The following is a 15,635-nucleotide window of genomic DNA, read 5'->3' on the forward strand; positions in this document are numbered from 1 at the left end:
CATTTTGTCTGTTTATGGATATGTGTGCATCATTTAGAGTTTAAATTTTGCTGTGCTAGAAACACCCAAGCAATAGTTCCAAATATGACGTCTATTGCTCTCACATGAAGCAAGGCAGTGTTCAGTTCTGGTTTGTTATGACTCTGTGATGACCAGGACTCCAGGCTACTTAAAAGCTACTGTCCTAAAAGTCTCAATCCTGGCTCTACTTCATGGTGCAATATGGCTGCTGGACCTCTTGCCACATGTCAGCATTACAGAAAGCTAAAAGAAAGAAATAGGCAAAGAGGAGCACACTCTGTTCCCAAAGTCACATCCCATAAGTTGTTGCACAGCCTATTGGATGGACTTGAATCGTCTACCTGTACCTAGCTGGGAGGCACAGAAAATCATGCTTAAAATCAGAGGCCCAGCAATCCCGGAAGAAAGCTAGCTGTCTGTCATGTCGCATAACCTGAGTGGAAGGTTCCAGATGTGGTGACTGGTGACTGGACGCTGTGGTCCCCTTCCTGGCCCTGCCTCTGGCTTCGGCACTTGATGTCGCCCTTGGAGCAGCAGGTGCACATGTTCCCTGGCGTCTCCAGCTGGGACAGGATGATTTTGATGATCAGGGCCAGCCAGGCCATCCCAAAGAGGATCCATAGGGAGACGACGTTCTTGTACCAGATTGGGTAGTTTCGAGAGGGGTCCATCCCTGGGAAAAGGCAAGGCCAGAGGAGGTGGGGGCTATACAGAAACTGGGAGGCCTGACTGACCGACGAGGTGAGTGGAATGCAGGAGGCCCACAGACATGACATTCCCAGTCTGTGGCTGCCCATCTGAGATCCCAGGAAGCCTCTGGGATTCACTGACACCTTCTATCTGGAGATGAACCTTTTCTCGAATTTCTCAAAGTGCTGACCCCAGGCTCCCTCCATGGCAAGCCTGGGCCTCCATGTTGTTTTGCTGTAGCTCTCCTCAGACACATGTCCCCACTGTGGGGATGGAGGTAGGCATCTGACCCATTGGAAGAATCTCTCCAAGTCACTTCTTCCTCAGCCACAGGTTGGAGAAGACCAGGCTGGGAGAGCAGTCCCCCCATATGAGACCCTCCCCTCAGGGGAGGAGAGGCCTAAGGCAGAGGACCATGAACCCAGAGGCCAGAAAGCAGTGATCGGGCCCCCAGCAAGGCCCAAGCTGGATCCTTTACTTTACAGTTAGGGAATACTGAGGCCCAGAGAGGGTTCTAGAACTAGCTTGAATTGTGGGAAGAAACAGATTAGAAGTTGTATTTCCCTGAGCTGTCTCAGGCAAATGGCTTGGTCTTACAGGGGTGACACTCATTCTGAGTTGCTGGCTGAGTGAGTGGTTTGTTGTATTGTCTCAACGGTATGGGAGTATAGGGAGGGTCCCCCTTGTATATAGGACTATCCTCTGAGTCAAACTGCCACCGTCTTCTCCAGATCACAGCTGGACTGCTGATCTTGTGGACTTCCGGCCTTCTCTCTCAGAAGGGGTGGTGGGGTGAGCCATCAGAACCCTCACCTGAGTATCCAGCCACTCCTTCCCGCCAGTTGTATGCAATTCTGCCCTAACTGCACATGGTCCAGGGTCTCCCAGAGGGTGAGAGTACATAGGCTGGGAAGGACCAGGGGATGGGCCTCGTCTATGTAGCCATGGAGAGGTTGCTATCCATGCTGGGTGAAAACCTTCCAGAGCAGATACTTTAGTGTTACATATTCTCCTGCCTGTGACCCCTCACCCGTGCTCAATAAATCCAAGGATTCCCCGAGGGGAACTTTGGTGGAAGCAAACTTTGGTTTGTCATTGAGACCTTAGAAATGGGGAGGGATGTTTAGTCCCCCAGCTCCCAGCCCAGGAGAAAGTTCTCATGACAGTCCCTCCTTATTCCAGAGCCATTGCCAAGGCTGCCCCAGGTAGTGAAGAAACCTATGGCCTTTAGTCTCAGATCTTTTCAGTGCCAGCTGGGGAGAGAGAGAGAGAGAGAGAGAGAGAGAGAGAGAGAGAGAGAGAGATATCAGAGAGAGAGATATTAGAGAGAGAGAGACAGAGAGAGATTAGAGAGAAAGAGACAGAGAGAGACAGACAGAGACAGAGGCAGAGAGAGACAGAGACACAGAGACATAGACAGACAAAGACAGACAGAGAGACAGAGACAGACAGAGGCAGAGACAGAGAGATGCTGAGGCTGCCTGGAGCCACTGTTCCTCCACTGACACCTTCCTCAGCTTGCCTCCACTGTCGCCTGCAAAATCAGTCTCTGGAGTGCTTGCATGGCCTCAGGGGACAGTAGTACTAAGAGGTGCGATTCCGGGCCTTCTTGGCAGGCTTATATTAGCTGTCGTTTCCTCCTGAGGCCCAAGGGAGACTGGGTGCTCTGAGTTCCTGATTGTTTCACCAGGGTCCTCGCCCAGGGTGGGTTGGGTGGGAATGGGATGCATGGAGAAGTGAGGGAGGTCGGAGGGCTGTGTGTCCCTCTAGGGTGCCGATTAAGCCGGCAGCTTTGGAGGACAGCTCCACACTGGCAGGCAGGACCTGAGAAATCACAACCCACCACCCTGGGAAAGGTTGAAAGCTGTGCCCCAGGCCCACCAAGCCACCCACATGAGACACCAGTCACCCGCAGCGCACACCCAGGCCTGCCTGGGAGGTCGGGGCAACTGAGTCACCACCTCTTCAGCCCCGGGCCACTCACCGATCACGTAGTCGCCGAAGCCCACGGTGCTGAGTGTGATGAAGGCGAAGTAGAAGCTCTCCACATAACTCCAGCCTTCCATGTGGGAGAAGAGAAGTGGAGGGAGTAACAGAAAGAGCAGGAGGCCGGAGAGCAGCACCGCCGAGCCCGCCAGCCACGGAGCCAGCGCGGGGTCCTGCAGCACACAGCAACGGTCTGTGGCTCTGTCCTGAGCAGCAAGAAGGGGATGCCCCCAGGCCCACCTCTCCAGCTTTGGGTCCCCCACATTTCCTTCCAAAAGCCTTGGTGGCTTTGAGTCCTCCCAGGCTTCTGGTGCCCACCATGGACAACTTAACTGTTGTTAGGTTCTGGGCGTTGCCTGCACAACCATACCACCCACCTCATCTTCCTGATCCCACTCCTCTGGCTCCGCACTCCATCTCCACCACAGTCCCCCATCTGGAGCTGACTCATCCAGGATCCTGCAGTCTCATCTGCCAGCTGCCCCCCAGCCGTTGGACACATCGGTGCACCCCTCGCTGCATTAGATGGCCCAGCCGGTTGAGCACCACCAGGTTGAGCGGGATCCCCACGAGAGCAAAGAATATGCAGAAGAGACGGGCAGCCATGGTCTCTGGGCTCAGGTTGCCGTAGCCTGATGCAGGAGGGAGAGGTGTTTAAGAGGACCCTTCCTCCAGCTCTGGATGTAGCCGCTGTGGCCCTCTTGTTCCGTTGTTACCGCACTGGGGAGGGGAGGGGGCAGCTGGTTGCCTACCCAGCTCTGATGGGGAGACAGAGAAGGGCTGGCACATCACAGCGCAGGTGGCCTGTGGAGCTCTCTGGCTCCACTTCTTGGGCTCTGACCCCTGCAAGACTGTGGGAACCTGGGCAAAGGCCTTGATCTTTCTGAGCCTGCTTTCTTGACCTTAAATGGGGTGCAGGCATTCACTGGCATTGGTGTAATAGAGGCCACAGTGGGGACATATTGCAGGTGCAAAGGTGAACCCCTGAGCTTTGAGTGGGTACCAGGCTGAGTGGATGGATGGATGACTCATGATGGAAGATGTGGACATCTGGCCTGAGAACCTCAGGGGTCTCTTTCTCTGGACCTTCCATCCCTTTTCCACTCCTGTTTTATTTTGTTTGTGTTAAAACAAGGTTTTGTGTTGCCCAGGCTGACCTCAAACTTTTTATGCAACCTTGAGCTCCTGATCCTCTTGCCTCCACCTCTCAAGTGCGGCGATCACCCCTTCTGAGAGTGATAGCCGGAGCAGGGTGGTGTTGGGGAGGTGTGTGTGATGGTGGGAAGCCAAGGCCAGCTAAGGCCTTGGTCAGGGAAGAGAGATGGAGCCTGAGCCTTCAGTGGTGTGAGCCTGCCACCCGATGGTAAGTCCTGGGTCATGCAGGGCAGGTGATGCTGAAGACAAGGGCACCAGAGCAGCTGACCAGCATTGTTTCCTGGGACCCAGGGCTTTCTGTCCACATTGTTTCCACACAACAGCTGCAGGTGGTTTCAAGACAGGTTCCACCTCAGCCTGTCTCTGGAGGGGAAATGTGTCTGGAGGACAGTGATAGGGACTGAAGGCTGCTGGTGGGCTGGGAGGGTCTATGGGGCTGGGTTGGGTGACCGAAGTCCTCCAGGGCATCAATCCCCAAACTGGAGTATGCATACAATTCCCCTGGTGTCTGATGAAATGCAGAAACCAAGTCCACAGGTCCTGAGGCATGAGATACTGCCTGCAGGAGTGTGGGAGTGTGCTTGCAGATATGACTGCTTTGCAGGGGTGACACCCTGGGACACTCTCCGGAATGCCATCACTGGCCCCTCAGGGTGAAGCTACCTCCCAACCCCCACCAGCTTGTCCCCATGCTGCCCTTACCGATGGTGGTGATGGTGGACACAGAAAAGAAGAAAGAGCCCACAAACTCCCAGCGCCCCATGCTGGTGGTATTGTCCAGGAGGTGGGTCCCATCTTTGTATGCTTGGATGATGCCCTGGGGGAGATGATGCAGTGATCAACAGGATCTTGGGAGGGGAGACTGGGCCCCTGCACCCAAAGACACCCCACACCCAGGTCTATAGCCACACCTATACCCACACTTTTACAGGGGCCTCATGTTGTATATAGTCAGTTTCTCCAAAGTGAAACACTTCCTCCTGACGAGAGGAGAGATGTTTCCCATGACTTACAGGCTCAGAAAGTTAGAGCAGTCACAAGACCCTCCCCCAAGTTAAATTTCACAGTAACAACTGCTGAGGAGAGGGGCCTCTTCAGTAGGGCTGCCTACAAGTTGTATAGTGAGCTCTATGGATGTGAGGTGTCACTCCTGTTGGGGTGGAAGTTTCTGTGATGTGGCTGCTTTGAGTAACTCACATTCCTGTTAGTAACCCCAATAACTCACTGGTTCACCCAGCTTGAAGTGGGTGGGATTATTTCTTTGGCTAACCTTTGGTACCCTATCTGGCTTGAAAAGGCTTTTTCATGTGTCCCCAGAAAAACTCACACAATATCTCCCTCCTTATTCCTAGTCTGTTTGGGGTAAGAAATCACTGCTTCTAACCAAGGGGTCTGCAGAGGCAGAGATCATTGGGACAACCCCTTCTCCTCCTTATCCTAGAGCTAGGTCAGGGTGGGTTCTACTCTTGCAGGAAGCAATAGGCAGATGTTGCCAGAAGACAGACATGACCTCGGTCTCCAGTGGGACGGGAGAACTGAGTTAACGCTGATATGGGGCCATCGTGACTGTTTTGGATATGAAGGGGACTGTGTAGGAGGTCCTCGGTTTCTTCACACCTCAGTTTCCTCATCTGTAAAATGGAACACTAACGGTGGTGAACAGTTGCTGTCTTCTTAGGGATACCACATTGTGGGAACACAGAGATGATGGGGCAGAGGCAGAAGGCTTTGTGGGGGGCGTGACACTTCAGCTGGGCTTCCTTGGAGGGTCTTCCCACTGAGAAGGCTTTCAGAAGTCAGGGCAGCAGGAGCAGAGGCTGGCAGCTCATACTGTGCCCTGGACATAAAATCATGGGATTCTGAGAAGCATCCAGCTACACAGGGCTACACAAAAGCAGCCTCCGGGTGATTGACAGGCTCAGCTTTTAGCTGTGCAGCCTTGCATCAATATTAAACCTCTCTGAGCCTTGTTTCATCTCTAAGTGGAGCCATGGTTCATCTCCTAATGTGGATGGTAATATCTGCTAGTGAGACATGTGACATGGGGGCTGGGCAAGGGAAGGGCTACAACAGGAGCATTTACTGGTGATGGTCAGACAGTCCCTAGCTAGCTCCAGATCCAACTGGTCTATCCAGAGGTTTGGAATTCCATCTCTACTCATTGTACCTTCTGCCCTACCCTATGGTGATATTTTATTTGTACTGAAATGTGATTTTATTTGTATGTTAATAAGTAAAGTAGTTTGGGGGTCAGAGCTAATAGCAAGCCATAGCAGAAGCTGGGTGGTAGTGGCATACACTTTTAATCCAGATCACATGACAGGCAGATAGATCTCCATGCGTTCAAGGATACAGCCAGCATGGAGACACATGCCTTTAATCTCAATACCAACCATAGAAGACCTGGAGGTCTGTACAGACAGGCAGTGACAAGGAGGTCATGTGGTTGGGTTTACAACCAATGAGAAGGCAGAACGGCAGAACAGAAAGTCTATAAAAAAGACAGACACACAGGAAGTATATCTCCTTGTGGAGAGGAAGGACAGCAGCAGCAGTGAAGGGTAAGAAAAGGTTTTAAGCTCTTAACTATTGCTCTGACCTCTTGGCTTTTAACTCTGCAATTGGCTCTGTGTTTCTTATTTAACAAGACGGTTACATCTACACTATCCCAACAATTTTCTCTCCCAAAGGGGATTTGGCTTCAGTTTAAGGATTTGGGGACACAGGTTCTGCCCCTCTGTAATGGAACCATCGCAGGAGGGTGAAGATTCTGCACTGAGGCATGTGGGTCTAAGCTCTGTCCAGGCTCTTGACAGAGAGATGTGGAATAGAACACTAATGCAAACACTGATTTGCTCGCTGCCAGCCCCTTGGTCCACAGGGTCCAGGAAGAGCTCTCCAGGGGAAGCCCTGCCAGGATGAGCCATCTCCTGCCTCCAGACCCTGCAGCATCCTCATCCTCTGAAGAGCCTCTGACTCAGTGACCTCTGCACTTTCCCCTGCTCTGCCGCCCCTCTTTCATCCCTGCAGGTGGGGAGAGTGTCTGCTCTTAATGTGCAAATGTTTCAGGTAAAGTGACCTTAGCCCTGAGTCCAGTCCAAGCCCCCTGACTCTCAGCTCCCTCTTACCTTTACTCTGGGTCTGGCCCAGACAAGCATAGTTGAGCCCTATTTTATCCACAGGCATAAGCTGAGCTCTTTCTCCCAAGTTCCCATGTTCCCACCAGGTCACGGTCCTCCTTAGAGTCTGGCCACGCCCCAAAGGTATTTGCTCCGGCCCTGTCCTTTGAAAAACTAAGGCTGACCAGACCAAATACTACCTGTCCCCATGATCTCATCGGACAGCCTTGCGGCTTGTGACCCAGGGAAGTGCTCCTCTGTATTCCTTAAGGTTGTGTTCTGGACGGGTCTTCCTACAGGGCTACTGCCCTCTCACTTAAAGACAGAGCCGGAAACCGGCTCCTCAATAGCTGATTTCCAAGGGGTCCAGCCCATCCCCGTGGTTACCCACCCCCAACCTCACAACCCTGTTTTTCCCAAGCCTGTCTACTCCACCTCATTAAGGATAACCATCCCCAGCGCTTCACTGCCGGGGCCAGAGCACTCTTCATTCCTGCTGTGAGCTCCTGTCCCCTACACCCCCAGCCCACTCATTCTTTCCCAGTCTGGCTCCACTAGTCCCCTAACCCGTATCAGCAGGTCCAGCGATGGGCCGTCCAGACATGTGAAGTTCTGTAGTAGCATCCACTTGTCGCGTTGGAAGATGCGGCTGGAGTTTCGGGCCGCAGGACCTTCCAGTGCCCAGAACACACCGGTGCCCATCACCAAGTAAGCCAGGTAGGTGAGCAAGAGGAGCCCTGTGCCTGGTACCCGGCAGCCCCGGGCCCAACAGGGTGCCTTAGGAGATCGAGGTCCGCACATGGTGGAGAGGCCAGAGCCCAGGAGCGCTCTGGTAGACAGGAACCGGGAAAGGGCAGGAAAGGCCGGAAGGGGCTTTTCTCTAAGCAACAGCCTGCCTGCCGGTGACCTGCTTCCCTTCAAGGAGGAGTGCAGTCCTGCCCATCCTCAATGATCCAATCCCAGTGACAAAAAGATTGCTCATCAGAGAGTTGGAGTGCCCACCTCAACATCAGGGGGACAGGAAGGACTGGCTGCCAGGTAGTCACAGGCGAGGGGAGGGAAGGACCCGGACCCCTACCCACCCCGCGCTCAGTGCTTCCCTTCAGAGGGAAGGACTCCTGCAATCCAGTGTGGAAGAGAAACTTCCAAAGTTTATTGTCACAGGGCTCCTGACAAAGTTGTGAGACCAGGGACTTCCTCCAAGTACCTGCCTGCGCGATCAGCACCACACTAGGTTCCCCTACAGTAGGGGCTCTCCAAGCAAAAGGCCCCAGCTAGGCTTTGTCTGTGTGTATGAAAGGCAAGAACACGTGATCCCAGGTGCATCCTTGCTGCTCTGAGTCCTCATTCCCCCAGAGCAGAGGCAGTCAACATGTACAGAGCTGATGGAGGCCTTCAGATTTCAGTCCTTTCCTGATTGGCTGTTAAGTCCGGGGTAGGGGTAGAGAATCTCTCCACGGATGTGGGTTCTTCCCAGGGGCTCCCCTCAACCTCCTGGACTCCCCCCCCCAATGCTGCAAACACACAGACATTTAGAAACCTCCTTGCGACTGGGGAGAGGGGGCATTCAAGGAAGAGTTAACTCCTAATCCTTTTAATACTGGACGTGGGGCAGATGGGCCAGCCTCTCCTCCCTTCTTGCTCACAGTGCTGAAATCTGGCAGAAGGACCAGGTGCAGATGGAGAGTGTGTTCCCATGGAAGCCTAGGCCCCAGGGAACTTATTCTGTAAGGCTCCTGGGGTCTTCTGCCCCTTCATCTTCTCAAGAGGAATAGTGAGGACCAGGGATGCCCCATGGATCATTTTCAGGAAAGTGGTGGGACCCCCAGAAGAGATCCCAAGCCTTGTTGGAAAAACCTTTTCACTTGTGGCCCAGGAGAGCTGGAGAGTGCTGACAGGCAGCCTTCGAGTTCAGAGTTCTGCAGCTGTGAGCCTCCTAAGGGCAGTTTCCTGTGTGCATCAACAGTGTCCCGGTGTGTGTGTGTGTGTGTGTGTGTGTGTGTGTGTGTGTGTGTGTGTGTGCCCAGCTCCGATCCCCCAGCCACTGCCCTGAACTCTCATTCTCTCCAGTTTTGATCCCCTCAGTCAAAGCTCTGGGGGTGAGGCACTGGGGCTGCCTCTCCATATGTCCAGTCCTTCCAGACTGAAGACGCAGCAAGGGTAGGAACAGTTACTGTCAGGTCCCCAGACCTGGTGCAGGCCTGGCACAAAGTGGGGGCTTGTTGAGTGCAGAGAGTGTTTGCAGCAACTAACACAAGAACCAGCTGCACCTTTGCTGGCAGCCTAAGGACTCCTGCTGGTGTGTGAAGGTGGATGTAGGGTTTTCTGGGTTCTCTCTGGGGGACCAGGAAAAGGGGCTCTGAGGCCAGTTTGCAAATGTTCACCCACATAAGTCTATGATTTTTGTCTCAGCATCTCCCCTAAATTACTGTGTAGGCATACCTGTCTCTATCCTCCCTTTGGAGAATTACTGACCACCCCTTCTGAGAAGTGTGTGGGTTGGAGAGGAACGGCAGAGGATGACGTGGGCTTGGGGGTGGTGAGGCAGGATGGGTGGCTGGAACACTTGGGAATTTCCTGAGGTCTGGGGTTGGAGTCAGGGTCTCCTCCATCCTTGAGGTCCGGGCCTCTGATGAGCAACCAGAGATGGGGGCATCTGTGCAGAAGCAGGAACCCCAGGCTAAGGACCACTGCCAGCCATGCCAGCCCTAGGAGGATCCATACAGCTGCCAGGCTCTGGTACATGGTGATATAATGCTTACTGGGGTCTGTTCCTGCTATGGAAGGTGATGGCTGGTGTCTGAGGGCACAGCCAGCCCCAGATTCCATGGGGTGTTCTCTCCCTGGTCCTCATAAGGACCAGTGACAGAAAAAGCAGAGACTTCTGAGGATGCCACCAAGAGTCCACAAGTGTCCCAGAGATAAGCAGCCTCTGCTGGTACCTCCATGTACCCCAGATTCTAGTGAGTGCCCACCAGGGTACCTAATTATCTCATTCTCATTGACAACATAGCCCCCGAAGCCAATGGTGCTGAGGGTGATGAAGTAGAAGCCTTCACCAAAGCTCCAGCCCTCCACATGGCTGAATAACAGGGGTGGGAAGATGAGGGTGACCAGGGTCTGCAGGGTCAGGAACAGAACAAGGCCCAGGACCTGCAGGAGCTGAGAAGGGTGGGTCTGCCTTTGAGAACACTTGGAAGGGTCCGGGAATACATGGGGAAGGTCTGGGAAGAGTTGGGTGTGGACTGGGTTGGGTGATAAGCCTGTGTCAGGCCTCCCTAGGCAGGGGATGTGTTAATTGGTCAAGGAGGGAGACCCCTTTGAACTTGAGGATTATGCTTACATATGTTCTCTCAGGGACTCAGATCTGGGATAAGACAACTATTACTGAGATGTCCTAGGTCCTTCTGTGGCAGTGAGCTCTAGGGCTCACTGGGTGGCCTAGAGACTGTTTTCAACCATGCAAAAGGATGTTGGAAGTCCATGATGAACATGGAGACATGATACTCAAACTTCTGCTCCAAAGAACTACCTGGAACCTGGGGACAGTCCCCTAAGAAGTTGTTCCCAGTGTCTGGCCCTCAGCTCTTGGCAAGTCGACTCCATGCTGTCATGTGCTGCAGAGAACTTTGAGGTTATGCCCTGTACAGCTCATCTGCACGTTTGCAGCTGTCCTCCCAGGGGCTCCGGAAGATGCCATCCTACCTGGGGATGCCTGGGATGGTCTTCCCAGCTGTCCAGTGTGGTCGGGTGTGCCTGTAACCCTGTGCCCATTTGGTTGAGGAAGACTACATTGAGTGAGATGCCTAGCAGGGCATAGAAGACACAAAAGGCCTGCCCCACCTCTGTGCTGGGCACCAGGTTTCCACAGCCTGCTAGGCAAGAGAGTGTGCATGTCAGGGGAAGAGAGAGATCAGAACTGCCTTCTGCCAGCAGCTCTAGCAGAGGCTTGTCTCCATCACCTCTGGGGAAGAAAAAGAAGTTGTTTCATGGCACTCATCCTATCCTCTGCTAGAGCAATCTCTGCTTACAGAATTCTCTTCTCCAATGACGCTGCCTCCATGAAGCCCTCCCGACTGCCACCCTCTGCCTCCCTACCAGGCATGATTCCTAGAGACGTTTTTGTTGTTGTTTCTATTTAATTATCCCATTTGCCTTATGTAATCATGGTAGCTCAGTCCCTCTTTAGTGAATTGGGAAGCCAAGCCTGGGGTATACTTAAATTCATACTCCAACCCATAGTATAACTCTTCCTGGACTGCCAAGGAAGGTGTTTGAGATTGTTTGAGATTGGATTGCAGCTTAACTGAATGGAGGGAGGCCTGTGTGAGAGGCTGGGGTGGATGGAGTGGGCGTTCTGCCGATATCCCACCTCCTTGGGATACTGGGATGTCACTGCAGTTTTGAGGGGCTGTCCCTATGCACAAATGATCTCTCTCTCTCTCTCTCTCTCTCTCTCTCTCTCTCTCTCTGAGGATGTTCTGGTCTGTGGCCCGGTGCACAGAGTTGGAGCATTAACACACCAGAACCAGATCTCTGCCAGTCAGGACTGAAGTCAATAGAGGGACCCATGCAGCTGTGCTGAGGAAGGGCTCTGCCCCGCCCTTCAGAGGACCCGGGGAGGTGAACCCAGCCCCTCAGCAGCAGGGTTTACTGCCTTCCTGGTACTGTCTCGAGACGTCCCAGTCTGTGCTTCCTGTATCACTACCTGCATAAACCACACCCTCATCCCAAGGATGGAGGCTTTTGAAAGCCATCCCAAGATGAGCAGGGCCTGGGGAGGACCTTCCCTCCCCGCCCTGCTCCCCAGCCCTTTACATATGGTGGTGACCACTGTGCCTGCAAAGAAGAAACTGCTTCGAAGTCCCAGTTGCAGGGGTTGGCGGAGTTGACTTTGGGGTTCACGACTTTCACCCAGGCTTCCTGATGACCTATTGAGGTGGCGTGGTCAGGAGGGGAGGGGGCTCACAATTGCTGAGGGCCTGCTGTCGATGCTTTTGTGAGCTTTAATGAGCCTCTTAAGCAACATCATTCCCATTTCACAGAAGGGAACATGAGTGGCTAAGACCAAGTGGTCAAGGCTGACTGAGCTGTGTGCTCTGATGTGTGGAGAGCCAGGGCCCTAAGGAGGAGGTGTGGAGATGCTTTTGGTGACAGAAACAACACACATAAACATTAGTTAGGTCAAGGTGAGGTTGACGTTGGATACTTCTAGAAGGGTCTGCTTGGGAAGGTGGGGTCTGGGGCTTCCCTCCTGTTGGGTGTGTGGTGGAAGCCTGAGAGCTTTGGGCGTCCAGGGAGCTGGCCGCTTTGTTCTCTAGCGCCCTCCAGTGAGCATAGCCCATGCCTGCAGGGACCCAGAGAGAGGCTATGTGGGCACAAGGAGTGTGTTGTCTGTGTGCTGTGCAGGGCTCTGTGTTACATGGGTGTATGCTTTGTGTGCCTGTGTTCTGTGTTTCTAGGGCAGGGCTCCCTCTTCCAAACTCTGGCCCTCTTTCCTCTAGCTGGAAACTTGTCCCAGGGCAGTTCATTCTTGTTCCCCGGCAGTGCTCCAAAGGTGTGGGGGTGGGTAGGGGGGCACAGGAAGTGTGGCTGCCACTCCTGCCTCCCTTCCTGTGGGAGCTGGTTTTCACTTGCTGGGTGGAGGCCTCCTGGCTCTCACTTGGGCAGGAACTAGCTTCTTAACACCTTCCTCTTTCCCACACATGCAGAGCTGGGCCAGACATTCCAAAGCATGACCCTTCCCTGGAGACCCCACTCTTGGGGACAGCATGTTCCCAGGTCTCTGACTATCCCTCTGCACCTCTAGGCCCCTTGTCCTGTGGAGAAGGGGCTCTGGCCTCCCTAAGGACTCTGAGCATGGCTGGTGGCCTCAAGTGGCTGCGGCATCTTTATCTCTGAGAATCCAATGGTGAAGAAGAAAGAGGCGGTTCTACAGGTGTCCTCACAGAATCGTGTTTGAATGCTACATTCAGCGCCGTGTTCATGGCTCAGCGTGTGAGTTTCCCAGGGCTGGGTTTCCTCCAAATGTTACTCCAGCAGTCTCTGTCTCCAAGCTCTGCTTTGCCCTGTCAGGAGACTGAGAACTTTGAGGGACATGTTTCCTATCCACTGGCCCCTCTAGGCTGCAGTCAGACCTAGATCCTTGTCCTTAATTGCAGAACCAGTCCGAGCCTGACCACTGTCTGTCCACTGCTCATTCCTGGTTCCACATCCAGCCCAGGGCTGAGGCAGGAGAAGACTTGAGGTGTCCCTGTCTCTGGCTCACTCCTGGGATGTTGGGGTGCCTGAAGATGAGCATCATCACTGAGTAAAATGTATGCATGGAGTAAGGAATGCTCTGATACTGGAAAATCAGGGGCAGCACTCTCTGCTGACGTCTCATCTTATAGATCAGCTGCTCTATCAGGTGCCGGCCGTGGTGGAGGTGCTGGTGCCGGCAGTGGTGGAGGTGCTGGTGCTGGTGCTGGCCATGGTGGAGGTGCTGGTGCTGGCCGTGGTGGAGGTGCTGGTGCTGGCCGTGGTGGAGGTGCTGGTGCCGGCCGTGGTGGTCCATGGACACTACTTGGGGAAATCTCACTTTCTACAGCACCCCGCCGCCAATGTGTATGTTAATTTGTGTAGTGAAGAGTAAAGGGCACCCTGGCAAGAAGCATGGGTGTGAGTTCTGCGTCAGCCAGTGACTGAGCCCTGGCCCACACCCCACATCTCCCTGGGCCTCGGCTCTCACCTGTAAGTTGGAGATGCTGGTTGCAGCAGACAGCTGGGAGAAAACATCTGTGTGTGCTCAGCCCCACGATGTGGAGCCACAGTGGAACAGAGGTCTGGTCCCCACCCTCGACACATGGCAGAGACGCTCACTAATGCCCTGCCATCCCTTTGCCATCTGTGCTTTCGGCCATTGTCCACCTGCTCAGCACGGGAGCCAGTCTAGTCTGACAGTTGGTCCTCACCTTTATCTGTGTCTCCGCCCAGGAGCACACACTGAGAGCCAGCAGAGCAGCATCAGTCCCGAGAAGCAGAGTATGGTATGGGAACTTTCTAGAGTGTCTGTATAGCAAGTGACAGCTCAGGGAGATTTTACTGCTGTTGAATGTGGAGCACAGACAGCACCCGTGTGTGTGTGTGTGTGTGTGTGTGTGTGTGTGTGTGTGTGTGTGTGATACATGCTTGTGTATGTGCAGACAGCTGTGTGCATATACATGTGGAGGTCAGAGGTCAACTGCAGGTGTCACTCCTCAGAGCCATCAGCCTTCTTATTGTTTTAAAAAAGATTTATTTTATTTTATGTGTATGGGCATTTTCCCTGCATATATATCTGTTTACCATATGTGGGCCTGGTGCTCACAGAGGGCATGGGATCCCCTGGACCTACCATGTGGGTGCTGGGAATTGAACCCGCACCCTCTGGAAGAACATCCACTGCCCTTAACTATGGAGCCACCTTTCCAGCCCTAGTTCTGCTTCTTTAATCTCTCTCTCTCCCCTCCCCTCTCTCCTCTCTCTCTCTCTCCCTCCCCTCTCTCCTCTCTCTCCCCCCTCTCTCCTCTCTCTCCCTCCCCTCTCTCCTTTTCTCTCTCTCCCTCCCCTCTCTCCTCTCTCTCTCTCTCACCTCCCCTCTCCCTCCTCCTCTTTCCCTTCTTCTCTCGTTGGTGCACATTTCTGAATGTGTGAGTATGCTCAGAGGAGGCCCAAGTAGGATGCCCGTGTCTTCCTATCACTTCCTACCCCATTGCCTTGGGTCCCTCACGAAGCTGGAAGCGTGCCCCTGGGCTGGCCAATGAGCTCTTGGGGGTCCCAACTCTCTTCCTGTCCAATGCTGGGGTCACATGTACTTGCCACCATACCGGAGTTTTGCCTGGGTGCTGGGAATTGAAATCAGGTCCCCAAAGGAAGTACTCCTGCCCACCAGGATGTCTTCCAGCTTTCTGACATGTTTTCTGAGGCCACTTCTCTCACTGGCTTGAGTGGGGCTTGCCTAGTTGTCAAGGCTGGCCGGATAGCCTAGGCATCTGCTTGTCTTGGCCTCCCCGTGCTGGGTTAACAAACATGCTTGAACTCAGGTCTTCAGGCTTGATGGAAAATTCCTTTGCCAGCTGAGCTGGCTCACTTGCCCCATACCTGGATTTTTCTTGTGGGTTCTGGGCATTCAACTCAAATCCTCGTATTTGGATGGGAAGCACTGAGGACAATTGATTTGATCAAGGCCATATAGTGGTCTAGCTGTAGATGAGGGTCAGGCTCTGGACTAGGCTTCACCAGGCTCCAGTTCCCACCACCCTCTCTCCAGATAGGATTCACCCTCTGGGCAGTGGCTCTGCACCTGCCCTCGGCCCCTCCCCACCTTCCCGCTCTTCCCTACTCCCTCACCTGCACGAACTCTCCAGGCCTGCTGCTCCAGCCGGCTGTAGTTCTCTAGGAGGTGCAGCTTTTCCAGCTGGAACTGGTCCCTGGATTGAGCTTCTGCCTGTTTCTCCAGGAAGATGGTGGCCCCAAGTAGCAGGTAGCAGACATAGGCCATAAGCAAGGACAGTACCCGGCCACCCCAACAGCTGCAGAGCCCAATACTGGGCATGGGCATGCTGTGGCTAGAATCCTGCAGCAGTTGTCAGGGTGGCTGTGGGGAAATGGGGGAAGGGGTGAGAGCCCTTTCGACTGCCCGCT

General features: G+C 53.8%; 2 protein-coding genes across 2 annotated transcripts; both read right to left on the reverse strand.

Moving 5' to 3' along the window:
• Positions 1–440: 440 nt before the first annotated feature.
• Kcnk17 (potassium two pore domain channel subfamily K member 17) lies at positions 441–7,772 on the reverse strand. Its single transcript, XM_036168063.1, is given in 5 exon segments — positions 441–694; positions 2,696–2,870; positions 3,145–3,329; positions 4,555–4,669; positions 7,539–7,772. Coding segments are annotated over 5 exon segments (963 nt in total).
• Positions 7,773–9,052: 1,280 nt separating this feature from the next.
• Kcnk16 (potassium two pore domain channel subfamily K member 16) lies at positions 9,053–15,546 on the reverse strand. Its single transcript, XM_036168064.1, is given in 8 exon segments — positions 9,053–9,172; positions 9,447–9,745; positions 9,947–10,133; positions 10,677–10,843; positions 11,790–11,831; positions 11,834–11,902; positions 12,181–12,318; positions 15,342–15,546. Coding segments are annotated over 8 exon segments (1,227 nt in total).
• Between the last annotated feature and the right edge of the window lie 89 nt (positions 15,547–15,635).

Source organism: Onychomys torridus, chromosome 18 (genome assembly GCF_903995425.1).
Source record: "Onychomys torridus chromosome 18, mOncTor1.1, whole genome shotgun sequence".
Classification (NCBI taxonomy): domain Eukaryota; kingdom Metazoa; phylum Chordata; class Mammalia; order Rodentia; family Cricetidae; genus Onychomys; species Onychomys torridus.